Source organism: Capra hircus, chromosome 4 (genome assembly GCF_001704415.2).
Source record: "Capra hircus breed San Clemente chromosome 4, ASM170441v1, whole genome shotgun sequence".
Taxonomy (NCBI): Eukaryota; Metazoa; Chordata; class Mammalia; order Artiodactyla; family Bovidae; genus Capra; species Capra hircus.
In genome coordinates this window covers 39,526,856-39,551,382 of record NC_030811.1, presented here as the reverse complement: position 1 = coordinate 39,551,382, position 24,527 = coordinate 39,526,856, and the positions used below count along the sequence as shown (strand labels likewise).

Genomic DNA, 24,527 nt, shown 5'->3' with positions numbered 1-24,527 from the left:
TGAAGATCTTTTTTCTACAGTGTATTCTTTTTTGTTCTGTGTATTCTTGCCACCTCTTCTTAATATCTTCTGCTTCTGTTAGGTCCATACCATTTCTGTCCTTTATCGAGCCCATCTTTGCATGAAATGTTCCCTTGGTATCTCTAATTTTCTTGAAGAGATCTCTAGTCTTTCCCATTCTGTTGTCTTCCTCTATTTCTTTGCATTGATCACTGAAGAAGGCTTTCTTATCTCTTCTTGCTATTCTTTGGAACTCTGAATTCAGATGCTTATATCTTTCCTTTTCTCCTTTGCTTTTTGCTTCTCTTCTTTTCACAGCTATTTGTAAGACCTCCCCAGACAGCCATTTTGCTTTTTTGCATTTCATTTCCATGGGGATGGTCTTGATCCCTGTCTCCCATACAATGTCATGAACCTCATTCCATAGTTCATCAGTCACTCTATCTATCAGATCTAGGCCCTTAAATCTATTTCTCACTTCCAGTGTATAATCATAAGGGATTTGATTTAGGTCATATCTAAATGGTCTATCACATAATCCAGCAATTCCATAGTTGGGGATTCATCCAAAGGAAATGCACACACTAACTTGAGAAGATATTACATCCCAATATCTGGGGATTCATCCAAAGGAAATGAACACACCAACTTGAGAAGATATTTATATCCCAATGTGCACAGCAGTATTATCTGCTATAGTCAATGCATGGAAACAAACTGTCCACAAATAGATAAATGGATAAAGAAATTGTGGTAAATACCGACAATGGAATATTATTCAGACATAAAAAGTGAGCAAGTCTTATGCTAAGTGAAATAAGTTGGACAGAGAAAGACAAATACTGTATGATCTCACTTGGATGTAGTACTTAAAAAAAAAAAAAAACTCAGAAAAAGAGACCAGACTTGTGGTAAACAGAAGCAAAGAGTAAAAGGAAGGGAAAGTGGAAGAAGGTATTCAAAAGGTATAAACTTCCAGCTATAAAATAAATAAATACTAGGAATGTAATATGTAACATGTTGACTATAGCTAATGCTGCTATATGATATGGAGGAAAATTGTTGAGAGTAAATTCTTTGTTATCAATAAAAAATGGATACATTTAAAATGATTGAAGGAAATCAGAAGAATAATATCTCATAATGCATGAAAAATGTATGAAATTCAATTTTCAATGTCCATAGATAAAGTTTTTTTGGAATACAGTCACATTCATTCATTAAAGTATTCTCTATGGTTGCCATCTCACTGCAATAGTGAAGTAACCTTGATATAGACTACAAAGTCCACAGAGCCTAAAGTATTTTCTATCTAACTCCATAGAAAAGGTTTTCAGATACATTTTAAAACAGCAAATTTTAGGATGGTTTGCTCTACCATAATAGTTAAATATGATTTAAAAATTTTCATCCCATGTTAAATTTTTTTGCTTACATGCTGTTTTACTTATTGAAATTTGGTAATAATTTTAGAATATTTCATTATGGTTAGTTTTTGAACTAACTTTCTTGAAGTTTACTATTAATAATGTCTTCTTTGTCACCTAGTCTGTAATCAGTGTTTATAAATGCTGCATAGATAGACACTAAAACGAATATATGCTCTCTGTTAGCAGGTTGTGCAATGTGACCTATGTCTACTATTTCCACCTCATGAAATATACTAAATAAATCTTTTTATTTTTCTATTTTAGAAAAGGTATTTTAAATTATTACAAAATGATTATGTTTCTCACAATTTGTTTTTAATAGTTCTAAATGTCTGTATTTTAGAACATATTTCTATATTTTAATGTGTTTAAAAATAGCTTGGAACCACCAATTACTCTTATTTTCCAAATACAGTATATTATCAGTGACCACCAAAAAGGGCCAATCCCAGAGCCACAAAGATCCAGGCCAGCATTCTGATTTTCCTTTTTTGTTTCCCTTCATTAAATTGAACAGAGTACTGAGACTTAAATAAACTCAGACATTCCAATGTCTGGATTTTTCCTTTTCCAAAGTTAGCAAATGAGAAAAGAAAAACAATTCACAATAGAGGGAAGAAAAATCATTAAGAAAAACGCAAATTTATATAAACTGAAAGATTAAAAGTTTTGTGTGTGTGTGTGTATGCACGCCTGCGGGGGGGGGGGGGGTGGTGGTGTAGAATGTTCACTGAGTTTCTTTTCCTAGCCAAGATTATTCTAAACACAAAATTCCTAGTTATAAAAAAAGAGAAACGATTGCCCTGTGAGTACTATGGAAAAGGCATTGATAATCAAGATATTCCAATTTGAGCCTCACCTGTGAGCTGTGTGATATTGGGAAAAACATATTAAACTAGAACTAAGGTAGGTCTAGTCTGGCTTTGGAAGCAGTGAGCAGCTTGCCAAAACTACTGTGAACTGTCCAGGTGAAGACGGCGAGGAGCAGCTGGTCACTAGGGAATGTTCCAGGATGCTGGACAGCTGGTGGAAATCAGAGCTCAGCAGGCATGTCAGCTGTCAGCACTGGGAAAGAGGTGGAGTCAGCTCTTCCTAGAAACATCAGTTGGTGTAAGATCAAAGGACCAAGGAAGGCCTATGCTGCAAAGCTCAAGCTAAGAAGAGATAAGCATAGGACCCAAGTCGGGGGCAAAGTTATTGCAGAACAGAACTCAGTCTGAGCCAAAGGCAGGCAGGAAATTGGGCAGGGCAGGAATGAGTCTGGGAGTCTGAGTGTCAGGAGACCGAGTCAAACTCCAGATTCTCTATCCAATTCAAAAGTCAAGAGCAAAAGAAGGTCAGCCAACAAAGTCTGAGGAGCTGTGCCTACATCCTTCTAAAAGGAAAGCCTTTCAAGCTTTGTGGAATCTCCCACCAGATTTCAAGGGGTTTCTGGTCATGATGCCATTAAATTCCAAGTTCTTATACATAGGAAGGGGTTAAGTTCTATGATATGCCAAGTTCTATCCAGCTCTCCAAGTGTTTAGGACTCTAACATTCTATAAATCTAAAAATATACATTAAGTTCCAATGGAGAGATGAGGGTATTAAATGTTTTATCCAGGGAAAGAGAGTTTACTGGACACCCTCCCTCCACCATCATCCACCCCACCTCCTGCCCCGCACATATATATAAATATCCCACCCCTACCACCTAATTCTTTCTACTAAAAGGCAGTGTGGAATGGTTTATAGCCCTCCTGGAAAAAAAGGAGGAGGAAAGTAGGAGTGGGATGACATTCCATTCCACCCTGACTCACTTAAAGACATCATTTGATTCTCAGTCACAAAGAATTCTCTTAACAGGGTGGAAAGAGCTCCGGTCACAAGGAGCTTGTTCGGAGTTGCAGTGGGTCGTTTTGCATTCTGTAAGCCAAAAGGATGTGTTCCAGGACTGGGTTTCTTTCATTCTTTCTCCCTCCAAGCTGATTTTATAGTAACAACACATAGCCACTTAAATCTATTTCCAAATAACCAACATTCAGAAAATGTACCACATAAAATATAGACATTTTACAAGGGACCATCTATTAGCTGATAATGGCAGAGCTGCCATGGAATGCATAAGAAAACAAATGTGACCCTCAGCAAACGTCAGATCCATTTATCCAAATCAGCCCTCTGTAGTACATGCCAGATAAACCTTCAATGATACAATTTGAAGCTTTATGCAAGGTTTAGGGGGAGGTTGCAATAAACTAAATATGTAGGTTGAGGATATATATAAATCACATAAAATTCAGCCTCATAAGATACTAATAGAAGTCAGGGAGTGGAGAAAAGGCTGGCAGAAGAGATTTTAAAGTGGGATCACATGCGAAAGAGAATATTAGACCAACATAAAAGTTTCCGTGGGAGAAAACAATAAGTTTCTTTATGTTATATTAAAAACATGTAGACATGGGAGAGTCAAAGATTGCCAGGTTTAGAAAGGGGAGGAATTAATCAGGGTTAAAAGAGACTTTCAGAGCCTCCAAGCCCTGGCAAAAGTGTCAGTGAGGAAACTTAATCTCTGAGGTCCCTGACTGCTCTCAGCCTTCATTCTGCTTTTCACCCACCTTAGACAGCCAGGGCTTTGGTGAATTCTCCACTTTTCCCATATTAAAATCTAGTCTGACGAAAAGGCCTGGGAAATTTTATTAACTCTAAGGAATAAGACTTCATGCTTTAACTCCTCCTGTGCTGTTCCAAGCTTCAGAGTGAACCAAATTTTAAGTCCCTCAAATCTATAATTGTAGAATTTCTGAAACCAGCAAACTATGTATAAGGAACAGTTATATTCCGTGGTTCCTTGTACCTCGCCCAAATCCAGCCTTATTGTCCAGCCTGGCTTCCTGGCTGACCTCAACAGGACACTGCAGCGCAAGTCCATCACCCGGCACGGCTCGCTCTCCTCCTCCCTCGTGCCTAGAGCGGAACCCACAGCCACCATGGATGACACGGCATTGCCCCCGCCACCTCCTGAACTGCTTTCTGAGCAGCAGAAAGCCGCTTATGGAGGCAGTCATATATCAGGCTATGCAACGTTGCAGAGAGGACCGCCTCCCGCTCCCCTCAAAAGAGACCAGAACACCAAGCTCTCAAGAAATTGGTAGCTACTGTAGGATTTTATTTTCATGCAATCTGTAATCAGTTCTACAATCAGCTCACCTGATCATCTGTGAATTCAGGTGTTCAGAGCCTCCCAGTATGTCGTTGTTATTCAGGTAGTGTTCAGCTCTGTGTGTGTACACATGTGCGGGTACACACATAGCTATACATATATAGATAGGTAGCGTGTGTATCGGAGAAGGCAATGGCACCCCACTCCAGTACTCTTGCCTGGAAAATCCCATGGACGGAGGAGCCTGAAAGGCTGCAGTCCATGGGGTCACTAAGAGTTGGACACAACTGAGCGACTTCACTTTCACTTTTCACTTTCAGGCACTGGAGAAGGAAATGGCAACCCACTCCAGTATTCTTGCCTGGAGTATCCCAGGGACGGGGGAGCCTGGAAGGCTGCAGTCCATGGGGTCGCGAAGAGTCAGACACGACTGAGTGACTTCACTTTTCACTTTGTAGCTCTTTTAAATTATATCATATAGGCAGACACTGATAAAACCCTTCCTGTTCTTTAAGCAAACCACTGTTCAATGAAGCCTTCCTGTAAAAAGGCAAAACCCACCTAGGAAGGTGATACATGATATCTACCTATTATTTAATAGTAAAAGAGTCCAAATTGTGAAAGGCAGGATAAGGACAGGAAGGTGGGGCCATGGAAGGCAGATAGAAGGGTGGACTGAAATGAGGATTTAAGACAAAGGGTAGGGGAAAGGGCAAGAGATAAAAATATGCGGTGCTTTTATTTTTTTACTATAAATTTAAATTAAGGATACTTGAGCTTTCCTGGTGGCTCAGATGGTAAAGAATCTGCCTGCAATGCAGTAGACCTGGGTTCGATCCCTGGGTTGGGAAGATCCCCTGGAGAAGGGCATGGCAACTCACTCCAGTATTCTTGCCTGGAGGATTCCCATGGATAGAGGAGCCTGGAGGGCTACAGCCCATGGAGTAGCAAAGAGTCAGACACAACTGAGCAACAAAGCACAAGAACAATAGATGTTATTCAACAGAAGGTAAAGTCAACAGCTTTCAGGAAGGCCAGAGATACCCGTTAAAACTTTGAAAAACTTAACCATAAAAATGACACAGGAAAACTCATGGATACATTTTATTTCAGAGTTCAAAGCCCCTGACTGAAGCTCTTCATAGAGGCTATTAACACCGCATAGCAACTGAGAAACACACTAAACTATTTCATTATTTATGAAGGTACAACCACAAATGCATGGAATAATTTAAGTGGAATGTTCACAAGTTCCAAATTCATTGCCTACACTGAAAAACAGTACTTCTTGAAAGGGAATAGTATATGAGCTATTAAGGCCCACTTTGGGTTTGAAAAAAAGAAAAAGAAACTGTCATTAACATCATTGTACAAAATTAAATGTATTCCTGAATCTTGTGAGCTATTTTTAATTTTTTTAAGTTGAACAGAAATAATTTATTTAGCTGCAACAGGGTCATACAGGCCAAGTAGAATGTCATGCTTTATTTCTGCTAAAATTAAATCAAATCAGTACAATAACACTAGTTATACTAATCAGAATCTGATTGGCAGTTAAGAGAAACTTTATTAAATAAAAATTGTGAAAGGTAATTCATATAATAATTACAGTTTGGATGAGAAAAATATCAAAACATGGCATCTATGAATAAAAAAAAGATATAGAGGAACTCTGGTGGCAAAAAATTAGGATTTTATGATTCTTAAGGATTGAGATTCTCCTACAATACACTGAACACTGTCATATGCCAAGGGCTGTGCTGGCAGCTTTCATGCCTGTTCTGTTCTTTAATTCTCACCATGATGTCGGTCGGAGAAGGTGATGGCACCCCACTCCAGTACTCTTGCCTGGAAAATCCCATGGATGGAGGAGCCTGGTAGGCTGCAGTCCATGGGGTCGCTAAGAGTCAGACACGACTGAGCGACTTCCCTTTCACTTTTCACTTTCATGCATTGGAGAAGGAAATGGCAACCCACTCCAGTGTTCTTGCCTGGAGAATCCCAGGGATGGGGGAGCCTGGTGAGCTGCCATCTATGGGGTCGCACAGAGTCGGACACGACTAAAGCAACTTAGCAGCAGCAGCATGATGTAGGTATTGTTAGACACACTGTATACAAGAGAACCTGAGGCTCAGAGCAATCAGAGGATTTGCTCAAGTCCACAGAGTTAGTGGAAGACTCTTGTTTTCAGGTCTTTTGACATTCTGTGATCATAACACAGGCCTCCTAGATGTGTTTAGAAAAAGTTGTCATTTCTAGCTACCACTGCTCTCCTCTTTTTACTTTACCTGACATTGGGTCTTTTTCCTTTAGCCGGTTTGCCAAATTTGGATGGCTTTGCCTCCCCCTTATTAATTCATGTGTTCACTAACTCAAAGAACACCTAGTGTCAGGAACCTAAATATGCACTAGAAATAAAATTTTTTTAAATGACATCATCTCTTATGATGTGTCAATGTAGGTGAATCAATTATAACAGATGTACCATTCTGGTGAGGAATGTTGATAGTGGAGAGGCTGGGGGGAGGCAGGAAACAGGATAGCAGAGGGTATATGGGAACTCTTCATGCCTCCCTCTCAGTTTTGCTATAACCTAAAGCTGCTCTAATGGAGAAGGCAATGGCACCCCACTCCAGTACTCTTGTCTGGAAAATCCCATGGACGGAGGAACCTGGTAGGCTTCAGTCCATGGGGTTGCGAAGAGTCGGACATGACTGAACGACTTCACTTTCACTTTTCACTTTCATGCATTGGAGAAGGAAATGGCAACCCACTCCAGTGTTCTTGCCTGGAGAGTCCCAGTGATGGCGGAGCCTCGTGGGCTGCCGTCTATGGGGTCGCACAGAGTTGGACACGACTGAAGTGACTTAGCAGCAGCAGCAGCAACAAAGCTTTTATAAAAAAATCTTTGAAAATCAAAAGCTAGTCTCTGCCTTAAGAAATTTACTGTCTTGTCAAGGAGGAGGATGAATGACAGTTGAGTGTAATAGATGCTTTCACATAGCAACATAGGAGGAGCCACTTAAAACAGACAAATGACAGAAAAAACTCCCAAAATTTGTGCTCATTTTAAAGGACAAAGGAACTTCATCGTTTTAGTGAAAAGCAATGAGCATATGCGAAGACACAGCAGATTAAAAGACCAGGCTAAATTATAAGATGGTTCTAGGCAAAAGTGGGAGAGGCAATTACATATGTTAAGATAAATAGTTTAAACTATCCTCAAAGCTGTGGGGACTCCATGAAAGATCTAGTCAGGGTAGTAAAATGACCAAATTTGCCTAATGGAGCCAAGATGTCAGGTTTTAAAAGTTAACATTATATTTAGGCATCTTTGAAGTCACAAGCCTTCCATCAACAGCCCCCAAAATGTTCCAGGTCCAACTCTCCAATATTCTGAACAAGTCTATTTAAAAATGACCTGACATCAAATTTAAAGAGATGAAGCTCTTTTATAAGTTCTGGATTCAGTTCAACAAATATTTGTTTAGCACCTCTGTTTAGAAGGCTCTGAAAGAAGGCATTTAATTTCATGATATATTAATATAGAAAAGTCTAAAAATAAGTAGATATTCAATTACTTGACTTAAAACTCAGATCATTCTAAACCAAAATAATGATTTATTTTACTGAAGGAATTACCACAGTACTTTAAAAATAAAAGGTAATTTATCTGACACTGTCATTTCATTTATGACAACCTAGGACAACCAACATTTTAGGAGTGCCTTCACCAGGACTGTACTGACATACACTTCCTTAATATGTGTGTCATTTTTCAAAAAGCAATTTAAAAGTTGTTATCAGTTTTTCTCCAAGCTACTTTCTTTTCTTCTCCTATGATTAATTTTTTTCTCTGTATAAAATTATATTCAGTTTGATATTTCCTCTTTTGAACTATTTTTTTTCTTTACCTGCCTATTTCTATTTGTCCCTTAAGACTCATTTCAGGTGACACTGCCTACAGGAAGCCTTCCCTGACTTGCCCAAATTGAGGGAACTGCCCCTTCTCTGAGTTCCTAGCACCCTGCGTGTATGTGCACAGTGCCACTTCACATGCACTACTTAGTTCATTGCTTTATTTGTTTGTTTTCCTACTTAGACCAAGGGCCCACCACTTCTATCATCTCTGCATCTACAGGACAAGGGCATATAGTCAGTGGCCGCTAGAAATGAAGAGAGGAAGGGGGAGGAATAAAGGGAATTGTATTTCTATTTTCCCCTTTATTTCTCCTTTCCTTCATCTTCATGTCTTCCTACCGTTTCTCCCCAGCTACTAATACATCATCTTAATCCTTCTCTTCTTAGCATCAATACACATCGTGATTTTCAGTCTCTCCTGCAAGGTCTGAACTACTGCAAAAATGCTGGTCCTGCATGTGGGTGGGACAGGATGAGGAGTTTGTTGCTCCTTAGCTTTGCAAAGAAGGGGTTTGTTGTAACAGGCCCTGGATGAGTCTCCATTATATCTCTTCTTTTGTGTTTTAGCTGGGGACTGACTTTTAACATGCTTTAGCTTCATCTCATTTTTGGTCTTAGCAGCTGGGTAAACAGACTTTCTGCAACACCCTGGATAAAATGGCAAGCTCAAGGGGAAAGCCTTCCACCTTTAAATTTAAAAAAAAAAAAAAATGTGCTTGTGGCGACAGTTGAGGAATAGTAACACCTGAGAGCACTTGAGGGGGATTGTGTGTGCTGGCTGTGGAAAACCCAGCTGATGACAAAAACATGCAGCTGCCTTCCTGAATGGGCCGGACCATGCTCAGAGAGTAGCATCAAACTGAATTTAGCAAGAATAACAGAAAAGTGAGGTAAGTGACTGACATTTTTGGTAGGCACTTTCTAAAGAATTTATGAATTTCAGAGAACTCAAAGAGAATTACCAGGTTCTAAAACATTTAAATAAATGTTTGCCATAGCCAGGAAAGTTACTTTGGGAAATTACTCAGGAAATTAATCGAAACTTGGTAAAAATGCTTTGGACGGAAGATTTTGAAACCCAAGAGGGAAACTTCATGTGTATTTAGGAGAGCAGGTTTTGTAAAAATGCATAAATGCTTCTGTTTCCACTTTTAGATATCAAGTTAGATGAAAGGGGTAAGAAGTTTTTTGTTTTTTCTTTTTTTAATAAACACTGTGAGTCCATCATAGTTGAGTTGTTTTTTTTAAGTTGCCTAAAGTGCAAATTCACTCTAACAAATCCCTCTACGTTATTATATATTTTGAAGATTTTCTAAAACAGAAATATAGGCAGAAAAAAGTGTCTACAAGCATCAAGGGGAAGTTTTATGATGTAATATTTAATAGCAGACAAGAAAAAGCATGGCATATTCACATGGCAATGTAGCTAATGTTACCAAAAAAAAACATGCTCTTCTATGGAAATGATAGGAAAACCACACACACAAAACTTGTAGCATGTGTACTATAACATGCTCAAAAAAAGGACAATAAATAATTAACAATTAATAACAGCCTGTAGTTGTAATACTTTTATGAAGCAAAATTTACAAAATGCTTATAAATATGAACAACTAACTTCTGAGGCATATCAAAACAAATGGTTTTATGGAAGAGGCCCTACAAGTCTTACAGAAAGTCTGCAAGGTTTAGTCTAATGAAAATCCAGGAATATAGGAATTTTTATGTTGGTTTTTTAATGTCATTTTCCTAGGGCTCAAAACAGTCACTGGCATATAGTAGGTAGTCAATAAATGGGCTAAATAGATGAGTAAGAGAATGAACAATGGAGAAGCATGTTCCACTGAAACTCTTGAGTCCCTCAAGTCTCTTCATGTGATGAAGAATGACTCTGAGTTGCTCGAAAACTTTGAACTCTACCAGAGCTGGGAAAATAGGTGAAGGTGGTCAAAAGGTACAAACTTCCAGTTACAAGATAAATAACTCCTGAGGATATAATATACAGCATGGTGACTTTGGGCTTCCCTGGTGGCTCAGCAGTAAAGAATCTGCCTGCAATGCAGGAGACATGGGTTCTATCCCTGGATCAGGAAGATCCCCTGGGGAAGGAAATGGCAACCCACTCCAGTATTCTTGCCAGGGAAATCCCATGGACAGAGAAGCCTGATGGGCTACAGTCCATGGGGCCACAAAGAGTCAGACGTGACTTAGCTACTAAACAACACTGGTGACTATAGGTAATAATACTGTATTGTATTTGATGGTTGCTAAGAGAGCAGATCTTAAAAGTTCTCATCACAAGGGAAAAAAAAGATTTGTAATTCTGATATGATACATGTTGACTAAAACTTATTATGGTCATCATTTCAGAATATATACACATATCAAACCATTATCAGCATGCCTTAAACTAATACAACATTATATATCAATTATATCAATAAAATTGGACAGAAAAAAAGATCTATCATTAGTTTAGACAGAAAATAGAAGTTGTTGATAAGCTAACTCATTTTATGGTCAAATACTTTCCTTTGTTTCTCAAGTTTAAGGAACTCCTTTATCATAAAGTCTATTGGAACTTTTACAGCATGATGTTCCCGCCACCCCCTGCCCCCACTCTCTCTCTCTCTCAACTCACTTCTCTATACTATTCTTTATACTGAGAAAAGGTGGAAAGGAAAGGTCATGTCAGATTGTGGAAGGCCATAATGTCAGACCAAAACAGCCAGATTTAATCCTCTAATTAATATAGAGCCATTAATATTTTGAATATTATAAAAACATAAAATCATGAAAATGAGATATTTTTAACATTCACAGAGACTTCTGAAAGCCAGGGCTTCCCTGGTGGCCCAGCTGGTAAAGAATCTGACTGCAACGCAGTAGATTCAAGCCCTGGGTCAGGAAGATCCCGTGGAGGAAAAAATGGCAATCCACTCCAGTATTCTCACCTGGAGAATTCCATGGACAGAGGAGCCTGGCAGGCTATAGTCCATGGAGTTGCAAAGAGTTGGACATGACTGAGCAACTAACACATACTTATGAAAGCCCAGTAATTAATGGTACTAATGAACCCATGGATATTTGTTCAGAAAAACAAATGAAAAAGTTATGAAAGGGACTAATATGCTAATCTTCGCTGGTCATTACTATTTGACCCACCATGGAGAAGACGAGACTTGAGAAGAGACTGAAGAACTGCATCCCACAAAGCACCACCAAAATAGATTCATACAGCAATTAAAGAGAGCAGGGACTCTGGCTCCCAGGCAACCAAGGGCGTTGTAGTAGTAGTCTGTGTTTTAACTGCAGGCTGTATGATGATGGGACCTCCTCGATCAAGTTTCCTCTCTTAAGACTACCCTTTAGCCTGTTCTTTACAAGCTTGATTCCTAAAGTCTGAATAAAGACACAAGAACCTATGGGATCTAAAGTGCTGAAATTCCCACTTCTGGGTATATAAGAGTAGAAAGAAGAAGGTGTCAGGTAATTTAATTCACCCCAAAGAGAGAAATTAGAAATTAAACTGTTACAGATGATGTTAAAAGTCTATAGCAGAATTCTATAACAATTTAGCAAAGAATACAAGTTTTAGGACATAGGAAACCAATAATTTTGTGGTTCTTGAAGTTATAAAAGTGCTGACAATTCAGAAACAAGAGGACACTTGCATCTGTCTAGGTTTTGTATTTTTCTTGGGTCCACTCTTCTCACAGCATGGATATGATTTATTTAGACTATCAAAGAGCTTTTGATAAGGTTCTCACAAGTGTCTATTATTGAAACTTGGTAACCGTTGTGTGAAAGGAAAAAGTCATATTAATGAATTAAAAACTGCATGAGAGGCAAAGAGGCAAAAAGCAGAGCTAAATGGCCAATTCTCATTGGGTGAAAGGTTAATGACTGAGGGCTCCCTGGCTTTGCAGTAGAATCTGAGTTTTATTTAACTAATGACCAAAGAAGGGGAGCCCAATTCTCATTCCCCTCTTCTGTGCATATCAGTTCCACACACAGAGGCCCCATTGATTGAAGAAGGAGATATAAGCATTGTAGAGAAGTGCTTAAAATCCAGGAAAGACCAAGTAGGTAATGCTGACTCGTGTAGAAATTACCAAATAAGGGAACAGAAATAAATGTAACATTAGAAGTGTTTTTTTAAGAAGTTTTGTTTGTTTGTGTGTTTAATATTTTTTGATGTGGACTATTTTTAAAGTCTTTATTGAATTTGTTACAATATTGCTTCTATTTTATGTTTTAGTTTTTTGATCACAAGGCATTTGGGATCTTAGCTCCCTGAACAGGAATCAAACCTGCACTCCCTGCATTGGAAGGTGAAGTCTTAATCACTGGATTGCCAGGCAAGTCCCCTTGTTTGTCCTTCTTTTTTTTTAAGTAGGTCCTGGTTGATTATTACAAAGTATTGGCTATATTCCCCATATTGTTCAATACATCCATGTAGTCTTGCACTCAATAGGCTATACCTCCCAGTCCCTGACTCCTATACAGCCCCTCCCCCACATCCTCACTGGTAATCATTAGTTTGTTCTATATATCTGTAAGCCTAAGAGGTTTGATATATGCTACATGGAAACACAAGGGCCTTTTTAAAAAGACAAGACATGGTATTTGAACAAAAGTTCTTAGTTTACTGGTGTGATGAAAGCAAACATTCCACACTGAAGAACAGTACATGTGGGTATTTAGATCCACAAAAAACACATTCTATTCCTTTAGACTGAGAAGTTTAGATGTAAACAGAAGTGAAACTGACAGGAAAAAGTATGAATTATTAATTTTTTCTGGGGAAAACTTGAAACACTGGTATAGGTTTTAACAAAAGCATAACCTGACATGAATGAAATAATTTAGAAATCAAATACTCTAACTGATTAGCATTAATCCTTTATGATCCATTATCTCGATCTGCCATTTTTAAAACATCATCATGACAAACTACACAGGAGAGACTCAGAAAAGCCAACAAACTCTTGACTAAACCTCCCTTGTATCAGTTTCCTTATCTGTAATGTAAGAATGATAGAACTTCTCTCACAGGATTATTATAAGGGTTAAATTAGCTTATATATAGAGAGAGTTTCATACAGTAAATGTAAAAAATGATGTTGAATTATTATTGTTCCTATTTATGATCAACTAAAGCCAAACACATACCATAAAGAAGCAACTTAATTCAAGTTATTGTGACTTTCTTATTTATATCATTGTTATGATACAGTACTTTATAAGACATGTAAAATTCTTTCAGACAAAATAAAACATAGCTTTAAAACATATTTCCACTAACCAATTCTGTGAAATGAAAGATACTTTTAAGTTAATCTAAGTAAGCTGAAGAGAACACCGAAAAATACCAGATAAATGCTAATAACATATTAATTCTTAAATGTACAGAGTAGAGCCAAGCTTACCGTGTTGATAATATTTCAATAAGTTCTTTTCTATTCTGTACCCGATGGTGGTTAGTTCTATACTTGGAATCATTGATCAGTTCAGGCAAATTCAAGATCTAAAAGGGAAAAATAATTTTAAAGTGTAAACCCACAAAATTTTTGTGTACCTGCCTCTGGGTACTAGAGTTCAGGGCCTACCACTCCATCCCCAAGACCATTCCTTGCTAGGCTTTATACCTCTTAACATGCATATTTATATAGGGAAGGATTCTAGGATAGGTTATACTGGTGATTGGGTTTGTCACCTTTAAGAAGTTTTTAACTACATTTAAGCAGGTATCTACATATAGGAACACAGGAAAAGTTCTCAGACCTTCATAATATCTTGTATCTATTTATGAGAAGATAGGAACGGAGTTATTAGATTCTCACAGTAAGTCTTGTCTAGAGGAAACTGGGCTATGGGTACAAAATTGGGTAAAACAGACCTAATTCCAAGAACAACTATCATAAGTGCGTGTCTGCACTTACATCAAGCCCATGATCAACATACATCTTGTAGGTACATCCCCTTATTTGTTCCACATGTAAATAAAATAATATTATCTGTCCCAGTAGTCCTATCGAGGATGTTGTACAAGGTGCTAAAATCAAGGGGAGGCAAACACACTGACCTCAAATGCTCACCATTAAAACAATGTCAAATTAAAAGATATTCTTCCTATAGAATTGTCACTATTTTTCTTTAATATGACTCCCTGAAGGAATAACAAATAGAAATGCTTTTATATACTTCCTCTTTTGCTCCTCCTCAATAAAGAGAAAATCTATCTTGTAAGTCCCAGTGGACATCTTGCAATTTTAACAAGACCATAATGAAAGTACCAAGTGGATTTGGAATGGAAAAGAAGTTTTAAAAAGAATGTGTGGAGGCAGTGTTTGGCAGTTGTGTTGGAAAGTCAGAAGGAGCATTTACGGGCTGGGGCAGGCCATGTGGCCTACAGAAAGTTTCACTACCTCTATTAATGTATTTGGTTTAAATATAAACACTTAATGGTTTCATTTGTTTCCCACAGTTTAAATAAAATCAAGCCATTAATCATCTTACAAAGGATAGAGAAGTGAAGAAGATTCCCTGAAGGAAAGAGAACATCTCAACAGTACAATTTCTCTTTCACATGTTCCACTTATTCATTTCCTTGAGGAATAATAAAGACAGCATTACTCTCCTGGATTTTAAAAAGTGACACTACATACAGTGCCCTTTCTAAAAATCTCCCTGTCACCATACCTGATCCCAGAATTGGCCTCAAGGCTTATAAGACCCACCCTCTTCTGCTAAGAGTGAATAAGTCATTTCAAGAAAAAGCAAGTGTCTTCACTAGCCCTCATGTCAAATTTATAAATGTGGTCTCACTCAGAATATACTATAAGTGTCATAAAAAACTATTCAGTGTTTGCCCTCAGTGGTAACTGGGATGCATTCATGTATCCTTCTTAAAATTTGACTTATTAGACTTCCTTTCTCTTTGATAGTTGATGTTAAATAGTGGGTAAAGTAATGATCCTTCTGTCCCACTTTGCTAGCATTCAGAACTTTCTAGAGAGACTGCTTCAGGTGCTGTAGTCATAACTGTGCTTTAGGAACTTGAAATAGAATGCTGCCTGGGACAAAATGAAACAATGCAAGTGATTGAAACAGTAAGCATTACATAAATGTGAACTACTCCAAGTAGGTACTGTTTCTCCCCAAAGAAATAATAAAACATGTGTTTGTTCAAAAAAGAAGGATGAGGGCTTTTCTGGTGGTCCAGTGGTTAAAGTTCTGTGCTTCCAAGGCAGGGGCTGTGGGTTCAATCCCTGTTTGGGGAACTAACATTCCACATGCCACATGTATGAGCAAAAATAAATTTTTTAAAATAAAATTTTTAAAAAATTTTTGAAAAGAAGGATGAGAAAGAGGGGGGATGGTAGGGGAAGTTATCTACTTAACTTTCGTTTCTCAAAGATATTCCCATCAGATATAGAATTCTGCATTGACAGCTCTTTCCTTTCAGCTCTTTAAACATGCTGTGCAACTTCTCTCTAGGTTCTGACAAGAAATCTTGTCAAGACAAGAAATCTGACAAGAGTTTCTGACAAGAAATCTGCAATCAATCAAGTCACGTTCCCCGAAAGGTAATAGGTCAGTTTCTCCATGTGCTTTCAAATGTTTCTTCTTTAGTTTTCAGCAGTAATATTTTTATGTGCTTGGGCATGGATTTATGTGGATTTCTCTCGTGGGACTTGCTGAAATTATTAAATCTATAGGTTTCTATCATTCACTAAATTTGGGAAGTTTCCACCAATTGTTTCTTCAACTATTTTTTCAGTACGTTTTTTTCTTCCCTCCTCCTGGGACTACAATGACATAAATGTTAGACTTTTTTGTTATTGTCCCACAGATCCTGGAAATGTGTTCTTTCTTTTATTTTGGGGAAGGAACTTTTTTCCTCTCTGTTGTTCAGATTGAATAATTTCTATCGGGTTTACCAGGAAGTTTGTTCAGGTTTCAGGTATGGAAAAATCCGAATGAACTTTTTGGCCAACCCAATATTCTTTAAGTCCCTTGACTTTGTCCTCTGTTACCTCCATTGTGCTACTGCGCTCACCTAGTGAGGTATTTGTTCTTGTATTTGGTGATTTTATTTTTCAGTTCTAAAATGTCTACTTGGTTCTTCTTCTTATCTTCTATTTCTGTGCCAGACATTTCTACTTTTCTAAATATTTATTTCAATAGTGTCTGCAATGCTTATTGGAGTATTTTTATAAATGCTGTTTTAAAATTTTCATGACTGCATTCCCACATCTGTGTCATCTTGGAAATGCCATTGTCTTTTCTCATGCAGGTTCTGGTTCTTCATAATCTGAGTAATCTGGAGTTGTATCCTGGATATTTTGAATATTATGTTACAAGCCTCTGGGTCTTATTTAAATCCTAAAGAAAACACTTGTTTTATTGTTTTTAGCAAGAAGTTCTCCTGGTTAGATCTAGACCACAAGTCCTAACTTACCTTCTACTTGCTTTGGTTCTAGTGTTAGTTCAGTTTTCAAAGCCTTTGCAGTGCTTTTGAATCAGTCCCACCTGTGACCCACTAAATGCTCATCCTGCCACCTGAGAAGCTGTCTATTTGTTAACACAGTTCTCAACATCTCTGGTGTCCTGATTAAGATCAGATCAATGCATATACAACTCAGCAGTGAGCACAGGAGTTCACAAACAACTTCACAGATCACTTTCTAAAGCTTTTCCACCTTGGCAACCTCTTTCCAGTTCCTCAGGGCTTCCCTCTGGTTACCCCACTCCTCAGCATAGTTCCAGGGCAGAGGCCAATCAGTGGGAGGACAGAGGAAAAATGCATCAAGGATTCACCCCTGCCTTTTGGAATCACAGCCCAGCAATAAATAGGAAAGGTCCCCTTCCTCAGAGTTCTGGCTCCTGCTCATCTGCTGCTGCCACTATAGGACTGCTTGGAGGCTGGGTTGTGAGGAAATGAGGAAGAGGGAAAAAATGTCTCCCTGACATTAGAGCTCACTTTCATGCTTGTTGCACCAGGAATAAGGGCATCTCCTGGAAGTCAGCTCTGTCCCCCCGTTCCCACATCCAGATTTCAGGCTGTGTTCATGTAAAGGAATAATCAGAGGGGGAAACTGGTAAACCTACTGCCAGTTTAGAGCTATTTCAAAATTCTGGTATTCTTTACTAATTTTCCTGCTACTGATTACTTTTCAAAGTCCTCGTATAGATGTTCCATGCATTCTGTACAGGTTTTATCACTGTGTCAAGTGAATGAGACAGGGAGAAATGTGCTAACTCCATTTTACCCACAACCAGAATCTGTATACTAATTAAGTCATACTAGAAAGGTCATTTATTAAGTTCATATTTTGAGCAAGGGACTGTACTGTCTTACTTACCTAATCTCTTCTAGAACCCCCAAAGTTATATATTAGTGCAGTTACATGTCATAATCTTCATTTAATCATGAGGACACAGATGCTTAGCAAAAATGACCTTGCCAGAGATCACCTGACTGGTTTCAAGACTCACAGAATGCCCTAGAATTATAATATCCTCAGACCACCTGCTATAAAATCAACTATAGTGCTTATTAAAATTCAAGTTTCCTGTGCCCCACCTCACATACTTTGTCAAAATCTTTGGGGAAGGGGCTCAAGGAGATCTCCTATGCATGCAAAAGTTGAGAACCAATGATTATTGACTCCAACTAAAGAAACCTTCAGTCTATGTGACTTTTAAAAGGATGTCAGTGTATTTCAAATAGGAATACCCATTAGTGTTGGCATCAATCAGCTTAAAATAGCTTACATATGCTCACATTCCCTGCTCTTCTGTATCACGTTAAGGGACATAAAATAGGATTTGTTATAAGCCAAGGTTCAGTTTATATACAGGAAATTTTCTGAACCCCAATCCCCTGAACCCAAGGCTCTTACTCCCCTCTAATCCCTGACAATAACAGCATTCTAATAGGGCCCTCCCCAAGAAGTATTAACCAACCAGTATATCAAATTCTCTTTTCAAAAGAGAGCTGGCATAAGTAAATTCTACTCATTCATCGCAAACAATATTGCCACATTTCTCCCCAGAGGTAGAGCTGCCCTATCTTTCATGATGAACCTTACTTGGCAAAAGAATAATTTTGATAGGGATCAAAATTGTCATCACATTGGATCCTCATATTCTATAAGGCCAGACTGAATTATAACACCCTCAGTAATAAAAAGAGTTGAATTAAAAAAAAAAAAAACTTAGAAAAACTCACTCAGTATAAATGGGATGGGGGAGAATCTTGAATCAAATAAAGAAAAGTGATTTTTTTCCCCTTAACAGAAAAGGTTTTTAGGACAAGTTTACATGTAAGGATATAATTATGAAGGTGAAAAAGTCAATCAGATTGCAATGTTTGCTCAAGATCCCTAGTAAATGATGTAGATAAAATAAAAATGCTATACACATAAAACTTTTCTTCTGAGGATCCCAAAGAGTTTTATAGATGCTGCCTTAATGGCTCATAACAGGGATTATCATTCCTACTCACATATGGTAAAAACAAGGTCAAGTATGCCATTCTCCAAGGCCCTCTCTGCTATTCTCTTTTTTAAAAAATGTGTCATAACACACCATAACAATAAGTCATATTTTAGTACTAAAACTTATGGTAAATATTCTGCTTTGAAATAAAAATCTTCTTCCAAAAAAAAGTTCTTATGGATATTTATGAGGAAGTTCAAAAGTTTCAAACTGATCAGCAGTAATGAATCAAAAATAAAAAGAATTCAGTGCAGTTATTTTCAACAGTGAAGAATATGTCAACCAGTAATTTCTACCCCCTCCCCATCCTGATTCTGGAGAGAGAAAACTCCAAAACATATGGCCCAGGAAAAAAAATCTGTCCTCGTTTATAGTGATGAACTGGCTTTTACATCTCTGCAGCCAGAGTACGCAAATGACTTCACAGGCAACAGCTTCCGTATGTTTTATATTTTTAACATTGACCATTCATAACAAAGGTTCTTTGATCCCAGATCAAATGTTTGAATCAATTTTCTCTACACTTACTCAGAGTCACCATTATAAAAGCTCTCCTCTTTCCTACCTCCAACCCTTCCTGCAATAGGAACTATCTCCATTTGTCACCTTCTCTGTGATACTTCCCACCCCTTTGCTGTGGTTTTTAGCTGTGCTCGTTAACCTCTCATATGAAAGAGGCACAGTAATAAATAATTTTTGTACATAATAAGTTAACTGCAATAAATAAGACTCCTCCAGGGAATTCACAGCCATCTTTAATAAAACTAAAAGCTCACGGTAGTATGGTTAGTACAAATTCAAAAACTTTCCCAACCAGAAAAAAAATCCTCAACAGGTAAGGCCTTTCCCTACATGTAAGAAAAATTGAAATTTACATATACATACATACATATATATATATAAACTAGATTATTGCCTGGGATTAGAACTCTAAAAAGTGAACTGAGAACTAAAACCTTAAATAAAAACAAAAAACCAGAGATTGGATAAATAGTAAAAACATCAGATAAAAACATTATCTAAACAATGCTAAAAATTGAGAATATTTTCAATTTTACTGATTCCAAGACCTTTATTTTTATTTAGATCTTATGTAGGAGCAACATTTTTAACATGACAATTGCTAAAAAGTTAAAACATGAATTTTGTAGAAAGGTACTTATTAAACAAAGGCTACTTTGAAGAACAAATTTTCTAGTGGTAAATACATTGATAGTAGATCAATTATATTCGGGGCTAATTAGATCTTGTGGAGATTAAAACAGAAAAAGAAAGAAGAGAAAAAAATCCTGGTATTAAAAAGTCCTTTTTCCGTCCATATCCTAGCTATCATAAATAATGCTGCAATGAACACAGGAGTGCATGCATATTTTCAAGTTAGTGTTGTCATTTTCTTCAGATATATACCTATAAGTGAAACTGCTGGGTCATATGGTAGTTCTATTTTTAAATATTTTCCATAGGGGCGACACCAATTTACAATCCCATCCACAGTGCACAAAGGTTCCCTTTTCTCCACATCCTTACCAACATTTGTTTTTCTTTTTTTTTTTTATATAATAGCCATTCTGGACAAGTGTGAGGTAAGATCTCATGGTTTTAATTGGCATTTCCCTGATGAGTCAAGACACTGAGCATCTTTTTTTTTTTTTTTTTCACTTACTGCTACTGGTTTATTACAAAGGCCAAATGGAAGAGATGCACAGAGGTAGGAGAGTGCAGAGCTTCCATGCTCCACCACCCTCCCACCACCTTGATGTCTTCATCAGAAGCTCTCTGAACCTTACAGTTCAAGGGTCTACACAGAGCTCAGTCTCCCCAGTCCTCTCCCCTCTTACTGGAGGTTGGTAGGTGGGGCTGAAAGTTCCAACCCTCTGATCAGTTGGTCTTTCTGGTGACCAACCCATCCCATCTAGAGGCCCCATCCTAAGTTACCTCAGCAGGATAAACTCAGATGTGATTGAAAGGGGCTTATTATGAAAAACAAGGGACACTTTCAAAACTCAGGAATTTTTTAGGAATTCTGTGTAAGGAATTGGGGACAACAGCTAAACATATTTTTGTATTTTACCACTTCATAGAAGTAGAAAAAAACAAAGAAAAACCCACTTTTATCCTGGCATACATGCAAGCAAGCATGCTTGGTTGTGTCCAACTCTTTGTGGCCTCACGGACTGTAGCACACCAGGCTGCTCTGTCCATGGAATTTTCCAGGCAAGAATACTAGAGTGGTTTCCATTTCCTACTTCAGAGGATCTTTCCAACCCAGGGATCAAACCCTGTCTCCTGCACTGCCAGGTGGATCCTTTACCACTAAGCCATATAGTCTGTATTAGCACTATGGAATACTTCCAGGCTGTTTTGTGAATTTTGAGTACTATGTTTATATTAGTATTACAAACATTTTATGTTAATATTTATATTGAAAAATCTTATCACTATTACATTATGAGTATCACTCAGATCTCATCTTAAGGTTATTTCTTCAAAAAAGACTTTCCCCTGACAATCCAGTCACTATTTTAACACAGTAGTCTATTTTGAGTCTCTGCATGGCACTTAATTAACCATGGATCATTTTGGAGTTTTATTTATTGTCTCTCTCCCACTGAGCATCTTTACATGTACCTATTAGCCATCTATACGTCTTCTTTAGAAAATGGTCTATTAAGAACTTCTGCCCATTTTTTAATTGGATTGTGTGATATTTTTTCCTATTGAGACATATAAATTCTTACCTATTTTGGATATTAACCTCTTATCAGATATATGATTTACAAATATTTTCTCTCATTCAGTAGGTTGCATTTTCATTTCATTAATGATTTCCCTTGCTATACAGAATCTCTTTATGTTGATATAGTTCCACTTGTTTATTTTTGCTTTTGTTGCCTTTGCTTGGTTTCACTGATCTTTTCTATTGTCTTCTCACTCTATTTCTACTCTGCTTTTGTTCTTCCCTTCCTTCTACAAATTTTGGGCTTTGCTTATTCTTTTTCTAGTTCCTTGAGTTGTAAATATAGGTTGTTTCTTCAAGTTTTTTGTTATTTCTTGAGGTACCCATTTTATTACTATTAACTTCCCTCTTAGAACTGCTTTCGCTACACTTTATAAGTTTTGGTATGTTGTATTTCCATTTTCATTTGTCTCAAGGTATTTTTTCATAATTTGGGGTACATTTTGGGCTTCCCAGGTGGTGCTAGTGGTAAAGAACCTGCCTGCCAATGCAGGAGACACAAGAGACACGCATTCAATCCCTGGGTCGGGAAGATCCCCTGGAGGAGGAAATGGTAACCCACTCCAGTATTCTTGGAGAATCCCATGGACAGAGGAGCCTAGCAGGCTACAGTCCATAGGGTGACAAAGAGTTGGACCTGACTGAAGTGTCTTACGTGCATTGATTTTTGGCTGTGCTGGGTCTCGGTTGCTGCATGAGCTTTTCTCTAGTTGTGGAGAGTGGGGGCTACTCTCCAGTTGCAGAGTGCAGGCTTCTCATTGCAGTGGCTTCTCTTGTTGCAGAGCATGGGCTCTAGGACACGCAGGCTTCAGTAGCTGCTGCACATGAGCTCAGTACTTGCAGCTCCTGGGCTCTAAAGCACAGGCTCAGTAGTTATGGCCCACAGGCTTAGTTGCTCCACAGCATGTGGGATCTTCCTGGATCAGGGATTGAACTGTGTCTCTTGCATTGGAAGGCAGATTCTTTACCAAAGAGCCACCAAGGAAGCCCTCAAGGTTTTGTTTTGTTTTCTCTTTTTATTTCTTCATTGATACCAGTCATTTTTATAGTAACATGTTGTTTAATCTCCACATATCTGTGCTTTTCCAGTTGTCTTCTTGTAATTGGTTTCTAGTTTCATAGTATTGTGGTCATAAAAGATACCTAATATGATTTCAATATTTTTAAATGTATTAAGACTTGTTTTATAACCTAACATATGATTTATTCTGGAATATGTTCCATGGGCACTTGAGAAAGAATGTGCATTCTATTGCTTTTGGATAGACTGTTCTCTATAAATCTGTTTGGTCAATCTGGTCTAATTTAAGACCAGTGTTTACTTATTGATTATCTGTCTGGATGATCTGTCCATTGAGGTAAGCAGAGTAGTAAAGTCCCCTATTACTACTGTACTGCTGTCTGGTTCTCCCTTTAGGTCTGTAAATATTTGCTTTATATATTTAGGTGTTCCCATGTGGCCTGGAGAATTCCATGGACTGTATAGTCCATGGGGTCGCAAAGAGTTGGACACAACTGAGCAACTTTCACTTTCACTTTTTCATGTTGGGTGCATAAGTATACAAATAGTACACACTCTTATTGGATTGATCCCTTAATCAGTACGCAATGCCCTTCTTTGTCTCTTATCACAGTTTTTGTTTTAAAGTCTCTTTTGTTGGATGTAAGTATTGCTACCACAGCTTTGTTCTGGCTTCTATTTGCACTAAATATTTTTTTTACATACCTCCACTTTCAGTCTGTGTGTGTCCTTATACTTGAAGCGAAACTCTTGCAGGTCTTTTGTTTTTAATCAACTTATTTAGTCCATGTCTTTTGATGGTAAACTTAGTCCATTTACATTTAAAATAATTATTGATAGGTATGTACTTAGTGCCATTTTGTTGTTTTCTGGTCATCTCCTAGTTCTTCTGTTCCTTTCTTCTTCTCAGAAAAAAAAAAAATCCTGGTGTTAAAAAACCCTTTTAAATGTCTTTTTTTCCTTTTTTGTTTGGACTGGTAGACAGGTCAGGTTTTAACATAATTTAAGCTACTATGATTCTTCACTTAAAAATAGTTATATACCTCAATTTTACAAAATAACAAAAAAAACCCAGAGTGTTAAGTTGGACTCTGTTCATACCATTGTAAACATAAAAAGGGCATGCTTTAAGGTGCTAACACAGGGAGTCTTGAGTTTAGTATAGATTTCACAACACTCCTCTAGGCAAAATTGAATTTTCCTGGCTTTGTGCAAAATGAATTGTTGTATATATTATCTACCCATTCCAAATTAGTCCAAATATTACAGATTACCTTGCACACAGCTGCAAACTGTTGGTTATTTCCTGCTCCAACTACAAGATATCCATCCTTGGTTTTAAAAGCCTAAAATTAATAAACACATACATAAGTATATAATTTTATACATTGAGAATACCACAAAAGTAGCTTTAATTACTCAAAATTTATATATAAACCTTGTTCTAAACTAATATTAATTAAATCAATATCAACTAATTAGTATATTTTTCTATTATATTTGTATAGCTGTTATTTGAGGTTCTCAAAGCAATTCCTGTCTCATCCATCAATTGTTATAACATTGGAGAAGGGAGGAAAAATGAGTAACTTAGAATAGTAAAGAAAATACTGGAGGTTTATTATAATTCATAATATTAAATTCTATATTCACTATGAAAGTGAAGTCACTCAGTTGTGTCTGACTCTTTGTGACCCCATGGACTGTAGCCTATCAGGCTCCTCCATCCATGGGATTTTCCAGGCAAGAGTGCTGGAGTGGATTGCC

General features: G+C 37.5%; 1 protein-coding gene across 3 annotated transcripts in view; it reads right to left on the bottom strand.

Annotated features, from left to right (window-relative positions):
• SUGCT (succinyl-CoA:glutarate-CoA transferase) overlaps nucleotides 1-24,527 on the bottom strand; it is a 777,817-nt gene that overhangs the window by 468,776 nt on the left and 284,514 nt on the right. For all 3 annotated transcript variants that reach the window (XM_005679346.3, XM_013963404.2, XM_018046996.1), the window contains 2 exons: nucleotides 24,035-24,106; nucleotides 13,926-14,023 (listed from right to left, as the gene is read on the bottom strand). In XM_005679346.3, coding sequence (XP_005679403.1) covers nucleotides 13,926-14,023; nucleotides 24,035-24,106 — 170 coding nt within the window. The remainder of the gene's footprint in view (nucleotides 1-13,925; nucleotides 14,024-24,034; nucleotides 24,107-24,527) is intronic.